The 14098-nt window shown below is 40.0% G+C and overlaps 3 protein-coding genes across 6 annotated transcripts; 2 read left to right on the top strand and 1 right to left on the bottom strand.

Moving 5' to 3' along the window:
• The first annotated feature begins 351 nt into the window (after positions 1 to 351).
• LOC149690314 (dnaJ homolog subfamily C member 9) lies at positions 352 to 2686 on the top strand. Of its 2 annotated transcripts, none has more exons than XM_089869827.1 (5): positions 352 to 474; positions 645 to 880; positions 958 to 1233; positions 2103 to 2314; positions 2378 to 2686. In XM_089869827.1, exons 2-5 carry the CDS (start codon positions 790 to 792, stop codon positions 2567 to 2569), a joined length of 771 nt encoding a protein of 256 aa, XP_089725953.1. In that variant the 5' UTR covers positions 352 to 474; positions 645 to 789; the 3' UTR covers positions 2570 to 2686. The 2 variants fall into 2 exon arrangements, with proteins under 2 accessions (XP_089725953.1, XP_089725952.1); XM_089869826.1 differs by having other exon boundaries at positions 365 to 474; positions 602 to 880.
• Positions 2687 to 3779: 1093 nt separating this feature from the next.
• On the bottom strand, positions 3780 to 10798 carry LOC149690313 (uncharacterized). 3 transcript variants are annotated; one of them, XM_089869812.1, is made up of 2 exons: positions 10643 to 10798; positions 3780 to 10262 (listed from the first exon to the last, which is right to left on the bottom strand). In XM_089869812.1, exon 2 carries the CDS (start codon positions 10180 to 10182, stop codon positions 3874 to 3876), a length of 6309 nt encoding a protein of 2102 aa, XP_089725938.1. In that variant the 5' UTR covers positions 10183 to 10262; positions 10643 to 10798; the 3' UTR covers positions 3780 to 3873. The 3 variants fall into 3 exon arrangements, with proteins under 3 accessions (XP_089725938.1, XP_089725939.1, XP_089725940.1); XM_089869813.1 differs by lacking the exon at positions 10643 to 10798 and adding an exon at positions 10338 to 10469; XM_089869814.1 differs by lacking the exon at positions 10643 to 10798 and adding an exon at positions 10334 to 10358.
• Positions 10799 to 12692: 1894 nt separating this feature from the next.
• Positions 12693 to 13433, top strand: LOC149690312 (cyclin-dependent kinase 2-interacting protein). Its single transcript, XM_089869820.1, has one exon. It carries the CDS (start codon positions 12693 to 12695, stop codon positions 13281 to 13283), a length of 591 nt encoding a protein of 196 aa, XP_089725946.1. The 3' UTR covers positions 13284 to 13433.
• The last annotated feature ends 665 nt before the right edge of the window (positions 13434 to 14098 follow it).

Below are 14098 nucleotides of genomic sequence, written 5' to 3'. Positions count from 1 at the left end.
TCCTCCCCTATATTCTCTTTGTTCAAACCAATAGAGCCACAGCCGACTCGATCACGCTTTAGCTGCGCACGTCCAACCGGCCTCAAAAACCAGGGCCGGAAATAAGAAAAAAATCTTATAGGACATTTGTCCAGTGACACCCTCTTTGACTGACCAAATAGGACATTGTATACTGGAGTGTGCAAAAATAGTGTCGCATCTTCATAGTCAAGCTATCAAAACTTCGGAAAATTTATTGGTCAAAATGCCCAGTAACCCCCTTAGTTTTAAAAACAATTATGGGACATTTTTAAATTTTATTGGACAATGTTCAGTGTCCTGTGGTTATTTCCAGCCCTGAATTGGAGTGGCACTGAGTGAAGCGCACGCCGTCGCGCACATGGTCGCGCTGTCGCGCATTGTTGTTTCAAAGAAAAACTTTAGGCGGGAAAAATGGCATCAGCTGCTGGACTACTGTGACCAGAGAGAATAGAGGTAAGATGGAGTTGAAATTATGATGGGTGACTTGCGGCAAGGAACCTACCTACCCTTCGGCGAGCGATTATTAAATGCTGCCGCTTAGCGCCATTGTATTGGATGAGAACTAGCTTCTATTTTTAAGGCACACGGGCGTTCTTTATCGTTTCGTTTCCGCAACATTACAGTACCACTCCATCTCTCTCCTTCAATCTGTGAAGTTGACTGTCAGACTGTCACGTGCTACTACTCGGAGATTCGAAGTGGACTCGTTTTCGATAAATTTTTGGCTTTGAGAGAAAATTCTTAGTTTAAAGCAAAATTACTATAGAAATGGGTCTAATTAATGATGCTGAAGAGTTATTTGGCACTAAAGATTTGTACGATATATTCTCTATTAAACGAAAAGCTAATGAGAAGGAAAGTGAGTTAGGCCTTGGTTTATCAAAATTTGGCGGGAAATACTAACGTCTTTTGTTTCAACTAAATGGTATATCACAGTTAAAAGGGCATATTACAAGCTATCACTGAAAGTTCATCCCGATAAAGTCGACGAGGATGAAAAAGAAATAGCAAGCAGGAAATTTCAAGTGCTGTCCAAAGCTTTCTACATTCTCTCAAACAAAGAAAAACGTTCGCTTTATGATGAGACTGGCGATGTTGGTGAAGATGATGATGATGGCCTTTCCAGCGACTTCGATTGGGCTGCGTATTTCCATACAGTATTTCCGAAAGTCACCTTGAAGGACATAGATGACCATAGGAACAAATATATCGGTAATATAATGCAATAGGGACTTGGCAGAACTACGTCATGCACCCCCCCCCCCCCGGTCAGGCTACCTTCCACTAGTGCTAAAAAACATACCAGGAGGGGCTTATGTAGCTTTCATTCTGTTAAAAAAACATACCATAATGGCGCTGGGGGCGGAGTTAACCCAGAATTACCAAGTCACTATAGGGACTTGGCAATACTACGTCATGAAACTTCAGGCTGCCTTCCACTAGTGCTAAAAAACATACCAGGAGGAGGGGCTTATGTAGCTTCGATTCTGTTAAGAAAACATACCATAATGGCGCTGGGGGCGGAGTTAACCCAGAATTACCAAGTCACTATAGGGACTTGGCAATACTACGTCATGAAACTTCAGGCTGCCTTCCACTAGTGCTAAAAAACATACCAGGAGGAGGGGCTTATGTAGCTTTCATTCTGTTAAAAAAACATACCATAATGGCGCTGGGGGCGGAGTTAACCCAGAATTACCAAGTCACTATAGGGACTTGGCAATACTACGTCATGAAACTTCAGGCTGCCTTCCACTAGTGCTAAAAAACATACCAGGAGGAGGGGCTTATGTAGCTTTCATTCTGTTAAAAAAACATACCATAATGGCGCTGGGGGCGGAGTTAACCCAGAATTACCAAGTCACTGTAGGGTAATGGCAGCCCTCTGCCTTCGACTGTATTAAGCTCTATGGGGAAATAACATGGGGTGCCATTAGTCTTTAGATCATGATCCCAAAGCGAGAATTAACATTTGAATTTGTTTACAAGCATTGATAAACCCTGAAAATCCCTTGAATTTAGAATAGTTAAGACTATTAAATTAATAATCCCTTACTTCTAACCAAAATTAATTAATACAGGTTCTGAAGAAGAGAAAACGGAACTTAGAGACTTGTATTTGGAGCATAAGGGTGATCTGAACGCTATTTCCGAGTGCCTGATGCATTATGACTTTGAAAATGAACCTCGATACAAGAAAATGATAAACGATATGATCAATAACGATGAAGTTCCCGCATTTGATGCTTTTGTGAAAGAAAGTAAAATCTCATCCACAAAACGCAAAAGAAAAGTAATATTCTTTTTTTTTTTTTTTAAATTTGAGTGGTATTAAATACTTATAAATGTTTTTCAGTTTGAAAAAGAAGCTAAGGAAGCTGAAAAAATGTTGAATGAGAAAGATAGTGAAGGCTCTCTTTCGTCTTTAGAACAAGCCATTTCTATGCGACAAAGTCAAAGACAAAGCTCTTTCGATAATTTAATGAGCAGCCTGGAAGCTAAATATGCCAGCAAAAAACCTGTAAAGAGAGGCAAGAAGAAAGCCTAATTCCAATTCCATATATCACTCTCAAGAATTTTAAAAGTTTTCCCTCATCTTTCGGATTCTAAGTGTATCTTTTGTATATAAATTTATAGTACGTGTAATAAAATATTCATTATTCAAGTTTCTGCAGTTTTTTTTTAACATACATCAATAGAAATAAGCATACGTTGTTAATGTAATGGGCGACTTGCAAAAACAAAGATGTATTTTTTGTACCCTTAGAACAAGTAGGATGGGGGAGGATGCGAAATCTGAAACTAATAGGCCCGCCAACTGTGGAACAATTCAGGTCTGGTGGGACGCTAGAAATGGGGGAGGAATACTCGGAAAAATGGCAGGCAGACGAATCACGTAGACCACCCGCCATTTTTCCGAGTATTCCTCCCCAATTCTAGCCTCCCACCGGACCTGAAATGTTCCACAGTTAGCGCGCCTATTTCTCATCATCCTTGCCTAGAACAGCGATATTATTGTATTACATCTCACTTACTTGTTACATTTAGTAAGGACTCGTAGAAACTTGGCTTTATAGTAAATGGATATACATTTTGATGGCTAAAATTAATTTCCGCGACAGTTTTTCCAACTTTTTTTCCTGCCTACATTGGCATTAACTTCGGATAGCTTTTAAACTAGATAAAAATCACTAAGCCAAGCACCTTTAAGAAACGAAAGTATAATATTAGCATACATTCATAAGATACGCTCCATAGGTTTGTCACTGGTTACTGCTGAGAGCTTGTCATCAAGTGACGTAGGTCATAGATTCTCGTAAAGCTACGCCTGGTGAGGCGCTGTCAAAGACTTAGTACAGACTAAATAGGAATTAAGATGGACTGCAAAATTAACCGAGTGTAGCCATTCAACTCTCGCTTGTCGTTCTCGAACTAGCTCGAGGTGTTAAGTCTCTAGCATTACGAAGTATAGGTAGCGTCATACTTATGTAACATATCTTATAAATTTATGATATTAGCAACACAGTTAAATATAATCGAGCACCATTTATTTACGAAAATATTACAAAATTTGGTTAAGAAGCGTTAACACTTACTATGTACAATAAATTTAATGAATATATGAGGTAATAACAAATACTTGGATGATAATGATGTGAACCCTCGCAATCCTAACATTTACAAGAGAACACTAAGTACAATACATTTTTATAAAAGATGTAGCGGTTCAGCTACTGAGCCTACACACACACACTTAACAAATTAGTAATCCCTGGCCCGAGCAGAATTTACAATAAAACGTATTAACATACTGATAACTTTCGACAAAGATAATTTTAAGCGAAGGACATATTAAGTCGGTTTTTTAAAATACTTCTTGAGAGTAAGTTGTAACACTTTGTGATTATCCTTTGTTGAATGTTTAAATATACTTTCGCGATTACATATGTATTTTAACAAATCAGGCCTCCTCACTATAGTTGACGCGTAATTATCCTCCACCCATGAAGGTGAGCCACCTTGTTCTTCGTCACTGGTTAAGGATAATGTATGAACGTTAGTAATCATAAACGTGAATTCAGGCTCCTTTGAAAATTGCACATCACATTCAGCGGAAGGTACTTCCTCCTCATCATTTTGACAAGTTTGCGGAACTTGACTCATTTGCCACGAATTTTCTCTAGATAAAGTTGCTGGTGCAAGATTTTCTGGTACTTCAACTGGCGTTTCAATCTCTTGTTTAATAATCCGATTAATTTCGGTATCAATTAATTCTTGTTTGATTTCCCTCGCTTCTAATAAACCCGTTACTTTAGGAACATTGAGAAGTTCGTGTTTTTCAGCATTTCTGATTTCAATTTCATCCGCTGATTTTTGGAGTTTTTGTTTAATTTCACCCATTTTCAATATTGCGCTTAGTGGCATAGGTCGTTTTTTACATTTTTTGGGCGAATTTTCCATTGAATTATTTCCAGCATTGGTTTCAGGAATATTTGGCAACAGACTGATTTCATTGGTTAAATGTGATTCGGAAGTACTGTTCTCGGACGAACTTGCATTAGCGACATAATCTTGTTTCGACTTGGGCCCAGGCCTATTGATTTTTTTCGATTTTGGACCCGGTTTATTATAGTTTCTTGTGAAGGTATCAGCGTCACTTTTTTCATTATCTGGACCATTTAAAATGGTTTCGTTCACTACTTCATCCACGTTGATCTTCTTAGATTTTGGGCCTGGCATGTTCATTTTTGATGATTTTACAACTGGGGCATTAATTTTAGAAGATTCTGCACAATGTTCGTTCATTGTTGAGGACTTAGGACCAGAGTCGTTCATTGTTGAGGACTTAGGACCAGAGTCGTTCATTGTTGAGGACTTAGGACCAGAGTCGTTCATTGTTGAGGACTTAGGACCAGAGTCGTTCATTGTTGAGGACTTAGGACCAGAGTCGTTCATTGTTGAGGACTTAGGACCAGAGTCGTTCATTGTTGAGGACTTAGGACCAGAGTCGTTCATTGTTGAGGACTTAGGACCAGAGTCGTTCATTGTTGAGGACTTTGGACCAGGGGCGTTAATTTTCGAAGACTTCGGACCAGGGGAGTTAATTTTCGAAGACTTTGGACCAGGGGCGTTAATTTTCGAAGACTTTGGACCAGGGGCGTTAATTTTCGAAGACTTTGGACCAGGGGCGTTAATTTTTGAAGACTTTGGACCAGGGGCGTTAATTTTCGAAGACTTTGGACCAGGGGCGTTAATTTTTGAAGATTTTGGGTCAGGAATGTTAATTTCTGAAGCCTCTGTATTAGACGCGTTGCTATTAAAAGAAATTTCACCAAGCTGGTTGATCTTTGATGATTTTGGGCCAGGACGGTTTGTTTTCGATAATTTTGAGACACGAAGCTTGGGCTTCAAATCTGAACTAGGAATTACAGTGGGTTCATCCGAATCACTGTCCAGGTTGATTACGACAATTGCGTCGCTCTTAACTGCAATCTTTTCTTTTGATTTTGTAAAGCCTTGGTTGCTTTCATCAGATATTGATTTGGAAAAGTTGTTTTTAATTTCGTGAATTTCACCATCACATTCAGATTTTGAATCAAATCCAATAGTGTCGTTTGACTCAGTTTCAATGTTCTGTTCCTCAGTGTCCTCACATGGCGAAGTTGGTCCAGAATCTATTTCATGTGGATCAAAAACCTCAGTGTCTGCCTCGGGTTCGTAAGAAGGGTCACGATCATCGTCACAAGGGTCAATGATATCTTCCTCTTCATCTTCTTGGAACTTTCTGTAAAATCCTTCCTCAACCTTTTTCTTTTTTCTTTCTGGTAAAGCTCGTTTTACGAAAAATTCTTCTTTTGCTTTCCTTTTGGTTCTTCCTCGCTTACCCTTTTTGGGTTTGTTGGAATCGTCATTACTCAAACTTGCTCCAGAATCATCCATGAAAAGATTTATACTTGAAACTTCATTAACAGGACTTAAACTGGGCAGTGCTGTAACTGGATTAGTCCTTAGCAGCTCTTCAATCGGGTTAGTACTAGGCGGCTCTTCAATCGGGTTAGTACTAGGCGGCTTTTCAATCGGGTTAGTCCTTAGCAGCTCTTCAATCAGGCTAGTACTAGGCGGCTCTTCAATCGGTTTAGTCCTTAGCAGCTCTTCAATCAGACTAGTACTAGGCGGCTCTTCAATCGGGTTAGTACTAGTCGGCTCTTCAATCGGGCTAGTACTAGGCGGCTCTTCAATCGGGCTAGTACTAGGCGGCTCTTCAATCGGGCTAGTACTAGGCGGCTCTTCAATCGGGCTAGTACTAGGCGGCTCTTCAATCGGGTTAGTACTAGGCGGCTCTTCAATCGGGTTAGTACTAGGCGGCTCTTCAATCGGGTTAGTACTAGTCGGCTCTTCAATTGGGTTAGTACTAGTCTGCTCTTCAATCGGGTTAGTGTTACGCGATTCGGTATCTGTACTATTACTAGGCATATCAGTATTTGAATTAACACTAGGCGGTTCAGTGACTAGATTAGCCCTGAGCGGTCTTGTAACTGTAACTGGATTTGAACTGGGAAGTTCAGTAATAGAATTTGTACTTTGTGGTTCTGTAACTGGATTGGTTTTCGCCTGTTGTGTAACTGGACTGGTTTTCGTCTGTTGCGTAACTGGACTGGTTTTCGTCTGTCGCGTAACTGGACTGGTTTTCGTCTGTTCTACTATAATTGTATTTCCAGCATCTTTTTCCAGATTAATGCTAGTAGCATTCGTAACCTCAGCTGCGCTTGAAAGTTCCGCAATCTGATCTGAACTAACAGCGTCAGTACTCTGATTCCTATTTAAAACTCTTTCTTGTTTTAAACTAACAGCAGCCAGAGCTGAATTACCATCATTACAAAAATTAATGGCTCTCTTTGGTATTTTAAATGGTTGTGTCATTGCCGCTTGTTCCTTCCATTTAACACCATTGGGTAATTGTAGATTATTGTTTAGCATACCAATTACAATGTTATGTTCATTTAGAATCCTCCCATCAGGCATGGCATAAGCATCAGTATAGTTTTTAGGTTGATATTCCTCAACATCTATAATTTCTTCAACTATCATTATATCATCATCACTTTCAACTTGAGTCGTCTTGACGGAAGTTGACGAGGCGGGTTGGTTAACTGGTGTTGACGAGGCGGGTTGGTTAACTGGTGTTGACGAGGCGGGTTGGTTAAATGGGGTTGACGAGGCGGGTTGGTTAAATGGGGTTGACGAGGCGGGTTGGTTAAATGGGGTTGACGAGGCGGGTTGGTTAAATGGGGTTGACGAGGTTGGTAGGTTAAATGGGGTTGACGAGGTTGGTAGGTTAAATGGGGTTGACGAGGCGGGTTGGTTAAATGGTGTTGACGATGTTGGTAGGTTAAGCGGAGTTGACGAGGTTGGTAGGTTAAATGGTGTTGACGATGTTGGTAGGTTTAAAGGTGTTGACGATGTTGGTAGGTTAAACGGAGTTGACGAGGTTGGTAGGTTAAATGGTGCTGACGATGTTGGTAGGTTAAAAGATGTTGACGATGTTGGTAGGTTAAATGGAGTTGACGAGGTTGGTAGGTTAAAACGTGTTGAAAAGGTTGGTTGGTTAAATGGTGTTGACCAGGTTGTTTGGTTAAATGCCATTGACGAGACTGCTTGGTTAGCTGGCATTGGTTTCACAGTTGCTATGGGCTGAGTTTTCTTATGTGTTGATGTAAGTAGATCTCTCAAATTATAAGTTATGAACGAAGATGGCTCAGATTTCTTGTTGTTGGCATTATCCAATGTGGCATTTCTTTCACCAGAGTTACTGATATTCTCGAAAGTTTTCATTATAAATTGAACTGTATTATTCTGCCCATGAGCTGTTGTTCCAGTTAGAGACACATCAGTTTCCATTAAAGATGTCTTGCTGTTTCCACGAATAAAACTTGAAGAACTATCATTCGTATTGTCAGTACTGTTCTGTACTGTTCCATTTTGAGGTGTCTCAACAATTATTTGCAAAATTGTTTGAGAGTTAATGTTGCTATTTTCCACAGTTGTTAAAGTTTGAGGATTAGAGTTGGTTTTCTCCAAAATTACTCCAGTTTGAGAATTATTGACCCTATTGTCAACAATTACTCCAGTTTGAGAACTATTGATTCTATTGTCAACAATTACTCCACTTTGAGAATTATTGACGCAATTCTCCACAATCACTCCAGTTTGAGAATTGTTGTTGGTATACTCGGTTATTGTTTCAGTTTGAGGAATATTGTGGCTGTTTCCAACAACTGTTTCAGTTTGAGGAATAGTCTTGCTGTTTCCAACAAGTGCTTCAGTTTGAGGAATAGTCTTGCTGTTTCCAACAAGTGCTTCAGTTTGAGGAATATTGTTGCTGTTTCCAACAAGTGCTTCAGTTTGAGGAATATTCTTGTTGTTTCCAACAATTTTTACAGTTAGAGGAATATTCTTGCTGTTTCCTACAGTTGTTTCAATTTGAGAAATATTGTTGCTGTTTCCCACAATTGTATCAGTTTGAGGAATATTGTTGCTGTTTCCAACAATTGTATCAGTTTGAGGAATATTGTTGCTGTTTCCCACAACTGTATTAGTTTGAGGAATATTGTTGCTGTTACCCACAATTGTATCAGTTTGAGGAATATTGTTGCTGTTTCCAACAATTGTATCAGTTTGAGGAATATTGTTGCTGTTTCCCACAACTGTATTAGTTTGAGGAATATTGTTGCTGTTACCCACAATTGTATCAGTTTGAGGAATATTGTTACTGTTTCCCACAATTGTATCAGTTTGAGGAATATTCTTGCTGTTTCCCACAATTGTATCAGTTTGAGGAATATTGTTGCTGTTTCCCACAATTGTATCAGTTTGAGGAATATTCTTGCTGTTTCCCACAATTGTATTAGTTTGAGGAATATTGATGCTGTTTCCAAGAAGTGCTTCAGTTTGAGGAATATTGTTGCTGTTTCCAACAGTTGTTTCAGTTTGAGGAATATTGATGCTGTTTCCAACAGTTGTTTCAGTTTGAGGAATATTGATGCTGTTTCTGACAATTGCTTCAGTTTGAGGAATATTGATGCTGTTTCCGACAATTGCTTCAGTTTGAGGAATATTGATGCTGTTTCCGACAATTGCTTCAGTTTGAGGAATATTGATGCTGTTTCCGACAATTGCTTCAGTTTGAGGAATATTGATGCTGTTTCCGACAATTGCTTCAGTTTGAGGAATATTGATGCTGTTTCTGACAATTGCTTCAGTTTGAGGAATATTGATGCTGTTTCCGACAATTGCTTCAGTTTGAGGAATATTGATGCTGTTTCCGACAATTGCTTCAGTTTGAGGAATATTGATGCTGTTTCCGACAATTGCTTCAGTTTGAGGAATATTGATGCTGTTTCCGACAATTGCTTCAGTTTGAGAAATATTGATGCTGTTTCCGACAATTGCTTCAGTTTGAGAAATATTGATGCTGTTTAAAACAATTGCTTCAGTTTGAGAAATATTGATGCTGTTTCCAACAAGTGCTTCAGTTTGAGGAACATTGTTGCTGTTTCCGACAACTGTTTCAGATTGAAATATATACTTGGTATTGTCAAGAGTTTGTGTGTTGGAATTATCAGTTATACTTTCAGGAGCATTAGCGACTTGCAAATTATCAATTTGACGTGGAATAATGTTTATAGGAACAGTTGCAAGTTGTGATGAAGTGGTCACAACCTTTGGAATAGTTTCACCTTCAAAATAGTGGTTGATATTCGTGGGAACGCTTTCCATTACAGATAAACCGTTGTCAGCTCCTTGAACTGTTTTAGCTTCAGCATGGCTACAGTTTTTGAGAATAATTTGAGACGGAATGCTGATATTCTCAGTAACAGTACCCATCAAAGAAGGAGTACTCGTATTTTCATGAACAGTTTCAATTTGATGGCTATTATTGATGTTTTCACGATTCTGAACTGATGACACTTTATGCATCGTGTCAGATGTATTTCTAGTTAACAAGTCATTTGTTCGAAAGGGAATGGTTGGTGAAAATGCAGATCCAAATATAAATGGCGTGCTTGGAGCATAATTGGCACTTTGCAACCCATATGGTATTTGGAGGTCAACTTTAGTAGGATCTGTTGCGTGGTCTTTACTGGACTCCTTCATATCCATGATAAGGTTCTTAGCTTCTCAATCAATTCTACTATATTTTAAACACCCAACGAAATTTACAGGCTCATCTTCGAACAGCTCTAATTAATAAATAATGAGAAAGTTTTATATTTATATTGTTAGTACAAAACAAGGGCAATAATTAAATCACTTGCAAAGAGTGTACACAGATCCAAACATACACCTTGGATGTGTAACAGCGCGCTGTTATTGAGAAATGAGATGCAAGCATACCAAATAGAATATTTGGGGGCCAGAATGCCACGGTCAACCAGTCTGGGGGCATGCTGAAGGGGAGGGGTCGATTTGAATAATCTGAGACTTTTTGGCGCAATTTGCTAAGCCTTTGTTTTAAAAACCGAATGAGTTTTACAAATAATTGAACTTACTAAGTTACTACTCTGTCATACTGAGCCCCAAGTAGTAAGAGTTTATAAATAGTGTACTAAATAAAACTCACCAAGATTAGTTTATCGTGGAAAACCGTACTTTGTGAAGAGAAGGCACTTCGCAGTTCCAGTCACAGTTTCACACCGTCCGTGACACGCATCATCGCAAGGCCGTAAATAAAATTTAGTCTGCTTACTTTCTCGTGACGTCACAACTTCGTATCTCTTACCAGGCTGGGAAATAAGGAAATTTTTTAAACTAGTCCTTTGGACCAGTGACCCCCCTAGTATCTGAAATATTTAACTGGTCTCCGGACTGGTCCCAGCCTTTGCTCTCCAATAGATTTGCAATTAATAAACTGGTCCCGAAGACCAGTAACCCCCACTTCTTGAATTAAAAAACTAGTCCAAGCAATTAATAAACTGGTTTTGGACCAGAGGAAGTGTGCTATTTCCCAGCCTGTCTCTTACAGGGTGAGAAATAAGGCGGTGGCACTGGGCAAATGACCAGTTAAATGATAACCAGTTTATTTATTAAATGCCTGGGGGTCCAGTGGTCACCGTGACCACTTTTTAAATTCCCCTTCTTTAGTAAAAAATAATTCCCAGAAGAAGGTTATAGAAATTAATGCTTATAAAACAAATAAACAGTATAATAAAACCATCCCTAGAGCCATTTCAGTGCAGCTCTGACAGTATATAGAAATATTAAGTGGTTATTGACCAGTTTTTTAATTAAAACCCTTGGGCTCTACTGGTCAAATGACCAGTTTAAAAATTTTCATATTTCTCACCCTGATCTCTTAGCTCTTACCCAGGGCCGGAAACAGGGTGGGAAATAAGGATTTTTTTTAAACTGGACTTTGGGCCAGCGACCCCTCTGGACTGGAATAAGTAAACTGGTCCATGACCACTGACCAGGGCGCGTCGTCTGCTAAATTGAAGAAGTGGATAATTAAAATATATTAGCTAATGTCTGGACTCTGGTTACCCTTGAATTTTCTTAGTGGTCCCGTGGAACACTGACCCCCCTCCGATTTAATTTTTAAACTGATCCAGGCAATTTTTAAACTGGTCATTTGCCCTGTGGCCGGAAACCCCCCCCCCCGGAGACTCCGAGCAATAGAGTTATATCGGTTACGGGGAGGGTGACATTAAAATCCGCCCATTCGCCATTTTGGCGGCAGAATTTAACATGAGCTCTATAGCCACCAGAAGGTGACTCCATCTGTTGGCTTGTTAATTTCATTGGCTGAAAAACCAATGACGTCTCACCCCCCTCAGCAAATATTACTCTATTAATAAACTAGTTTTGAACTTGTAGACCAGTCTTATTTCCAACCCTGCACCGCAGTGACCGGACTCCTCCTAGCATCCTCAGCAGTTAGGTAGGGTCGTATAACTCGTATAGCGCCCTGGCGGCCGCCTCCTTTACGGTCACCGTCCGGCTCCTGGGAGCCGTGCGGTCCATACCCTGCGCCTTGGTCGACACGGGGAAACCCTGCTTGCCCGCCTCCACTGTGACCGCGTCCCCACTCCGGCGGTGCTCCACCGATTCGGCCTCGTGGCAAACGCTCTCTGTCCCACTTGCGGGACTCCGGCTGACGCTGCTCACCTCCTGCTGGCCTGCCCGCATACGTATTCGTCGACCGAACCGGTCCGCTCCCTTCTCCGTTCGTTGGCCCGCCCGGTCACCCTTGACGGACTCCTCTCGCTAACCACCGCTGGCCACGTCACCGCGGTCCGCGTCACATGTGCGGCGCTAGTCTCGCTGGGCATCGATCGTGCCCGCTGAGACGATCCAGACGCCTCCCTACACACTCTTCCTGGTGCTCAAAGCCTAACGGCTAAGTACTAGTGGTCGAAGGAGGGAAAAAAAAAAAAAAAAAAAAAAAAAAACTCGTATAGAGTGCTACCACGAACTTTGTAAAGACGTCACATGCTCTTATCTCTTACCTTATTTTCAGGCGACCATATTGGCAGTCGCGAGACGTCGTCAGCTTGGGCAATACAAATTCGGGTCCCAATTTTGACGACCCACCCACCAAACATCCAATCCATCTCTCACGGTCTCACCTGCACCTCAGCGACCTCAGTCCTCACTTACCCTTGATTGCAGAGATGTCCCAAAACTCTCCACTCTCTCAAAAACAAGGTAATCTAACGGGAATTCCACGCAAATTAAAAGATTCTTGCGCCGATTTGCATAACTTAATTCAAAATTGGAACAAACTTACTATAAAAGGAGTGGTTATTCTTCGTAACATAGCTTCGATAAAGCTAAAAGCCATATCTCTCAAAGAAGTAGAAACTTCAAGCAACATAAATGATTACCCACAAGAAATTCTACCTCTTAATGAAACACTAATGAACATACGCGATGAATTAACTAAAATTGTTTCAAAAATGCAAACTCTTACCATTCAACTATCCAAAGTAACGGAACTTCGGGAAGCTAAGAATACGCCTGAACCTCTTTTCCAAACCTGGACTATTAATGAATTTTATTCTGTATCTCAAAAAATAACATTGGCCTATGAAAAAGAACTAACTGTTAAGAAGGACATCATCAAAGACTTTACCCATCAAACTAATAATAACGCATTCACATTTTTCACTTCACTTTGGTCCCATCAAGTTCACATTCCCGATAGTGTTGAACTTACCTTAGAAAGTGCCTTAATTGAAACGGGTTTCCGACAGCCTGTATAAAAATTACAATTTTCAAAGTGTAGGCGTACAATCAGTTTAGAAAAACATTAATATTTTTCTTTTTTTAACCTTAAATACATGACTAATGTATAAAATGTTTTTACGTTTATGAGAATTTTTTTCACTTATTAAAACAGTGGTGAATAATAATTATAATACATTATTAATATAGCTTGGGAGTAAATTTTACTTTTAAATTATATATATAGTACTATATACCCATAAATATTTAATTTTTTCTTTACATATACAAAAGTTTTTTACACATTGTCGAACATATTATATTATAAAGTTGTTACCCACCTCAACAAAAACGTGGACTTTTATGGTGGAGTTCATAAACGTCGTACAGAACGTAATATAGTACAGGGGAAGGCAGGGCGTCGTGCGCAAACGTCCTGCCTTCGCCTGTACTAAATTGCCTTGCGTCCGTTGATTATGAATTCCACCTTAAATCCCCTATTTTAATTTTTAAGGGATTTATTTTTTCACCAATTAAGCGTAAGTCTCAATTTGTAAAGGGGCCAAATCAGCATTACTAAATTTTTGGGGTTAAAGGTCTCTCTCCACAAATCGCTTGCTTACCATCCCGTCTGAATAACCTGAGTTTCATTTCATGGAAAATCCGCCAGGATTGCACCATAGGTGCGAACTTCTCCATAGAGCTATCTCAGAAGCCTTACTGTGACGTCATCCATGATATTTGCCCATATAACCAGGGATAAGGGAGTTGAGATGGATTGGAAATGATGATGGGCGACCTGCGGCACCGTATCTCTCCCAATGTACCTCGCGCACGCCCCTACCCTTCCGTA

Source organism: Phalangium opilio, unplaced genomic scaffold, assembly GCF_054372755.1.
Source record: "Phalangium opilio isolate 3A_F unplaced genomic scaffold, DU_Popi_V2 ptg000031l_1, whole genome shotgun sequence".
Taxonomy (NCBI): Eukaryota; Metazoa; Arthropoda; class Arachnida; order Opiliones; family Phalangiidae; genus Phalangium; species Phalangium opilio.
Note: the sequence above shows the minus strand (reverse complement) of the source record. Positions and strands in the feature narration are given on the sequence as shown.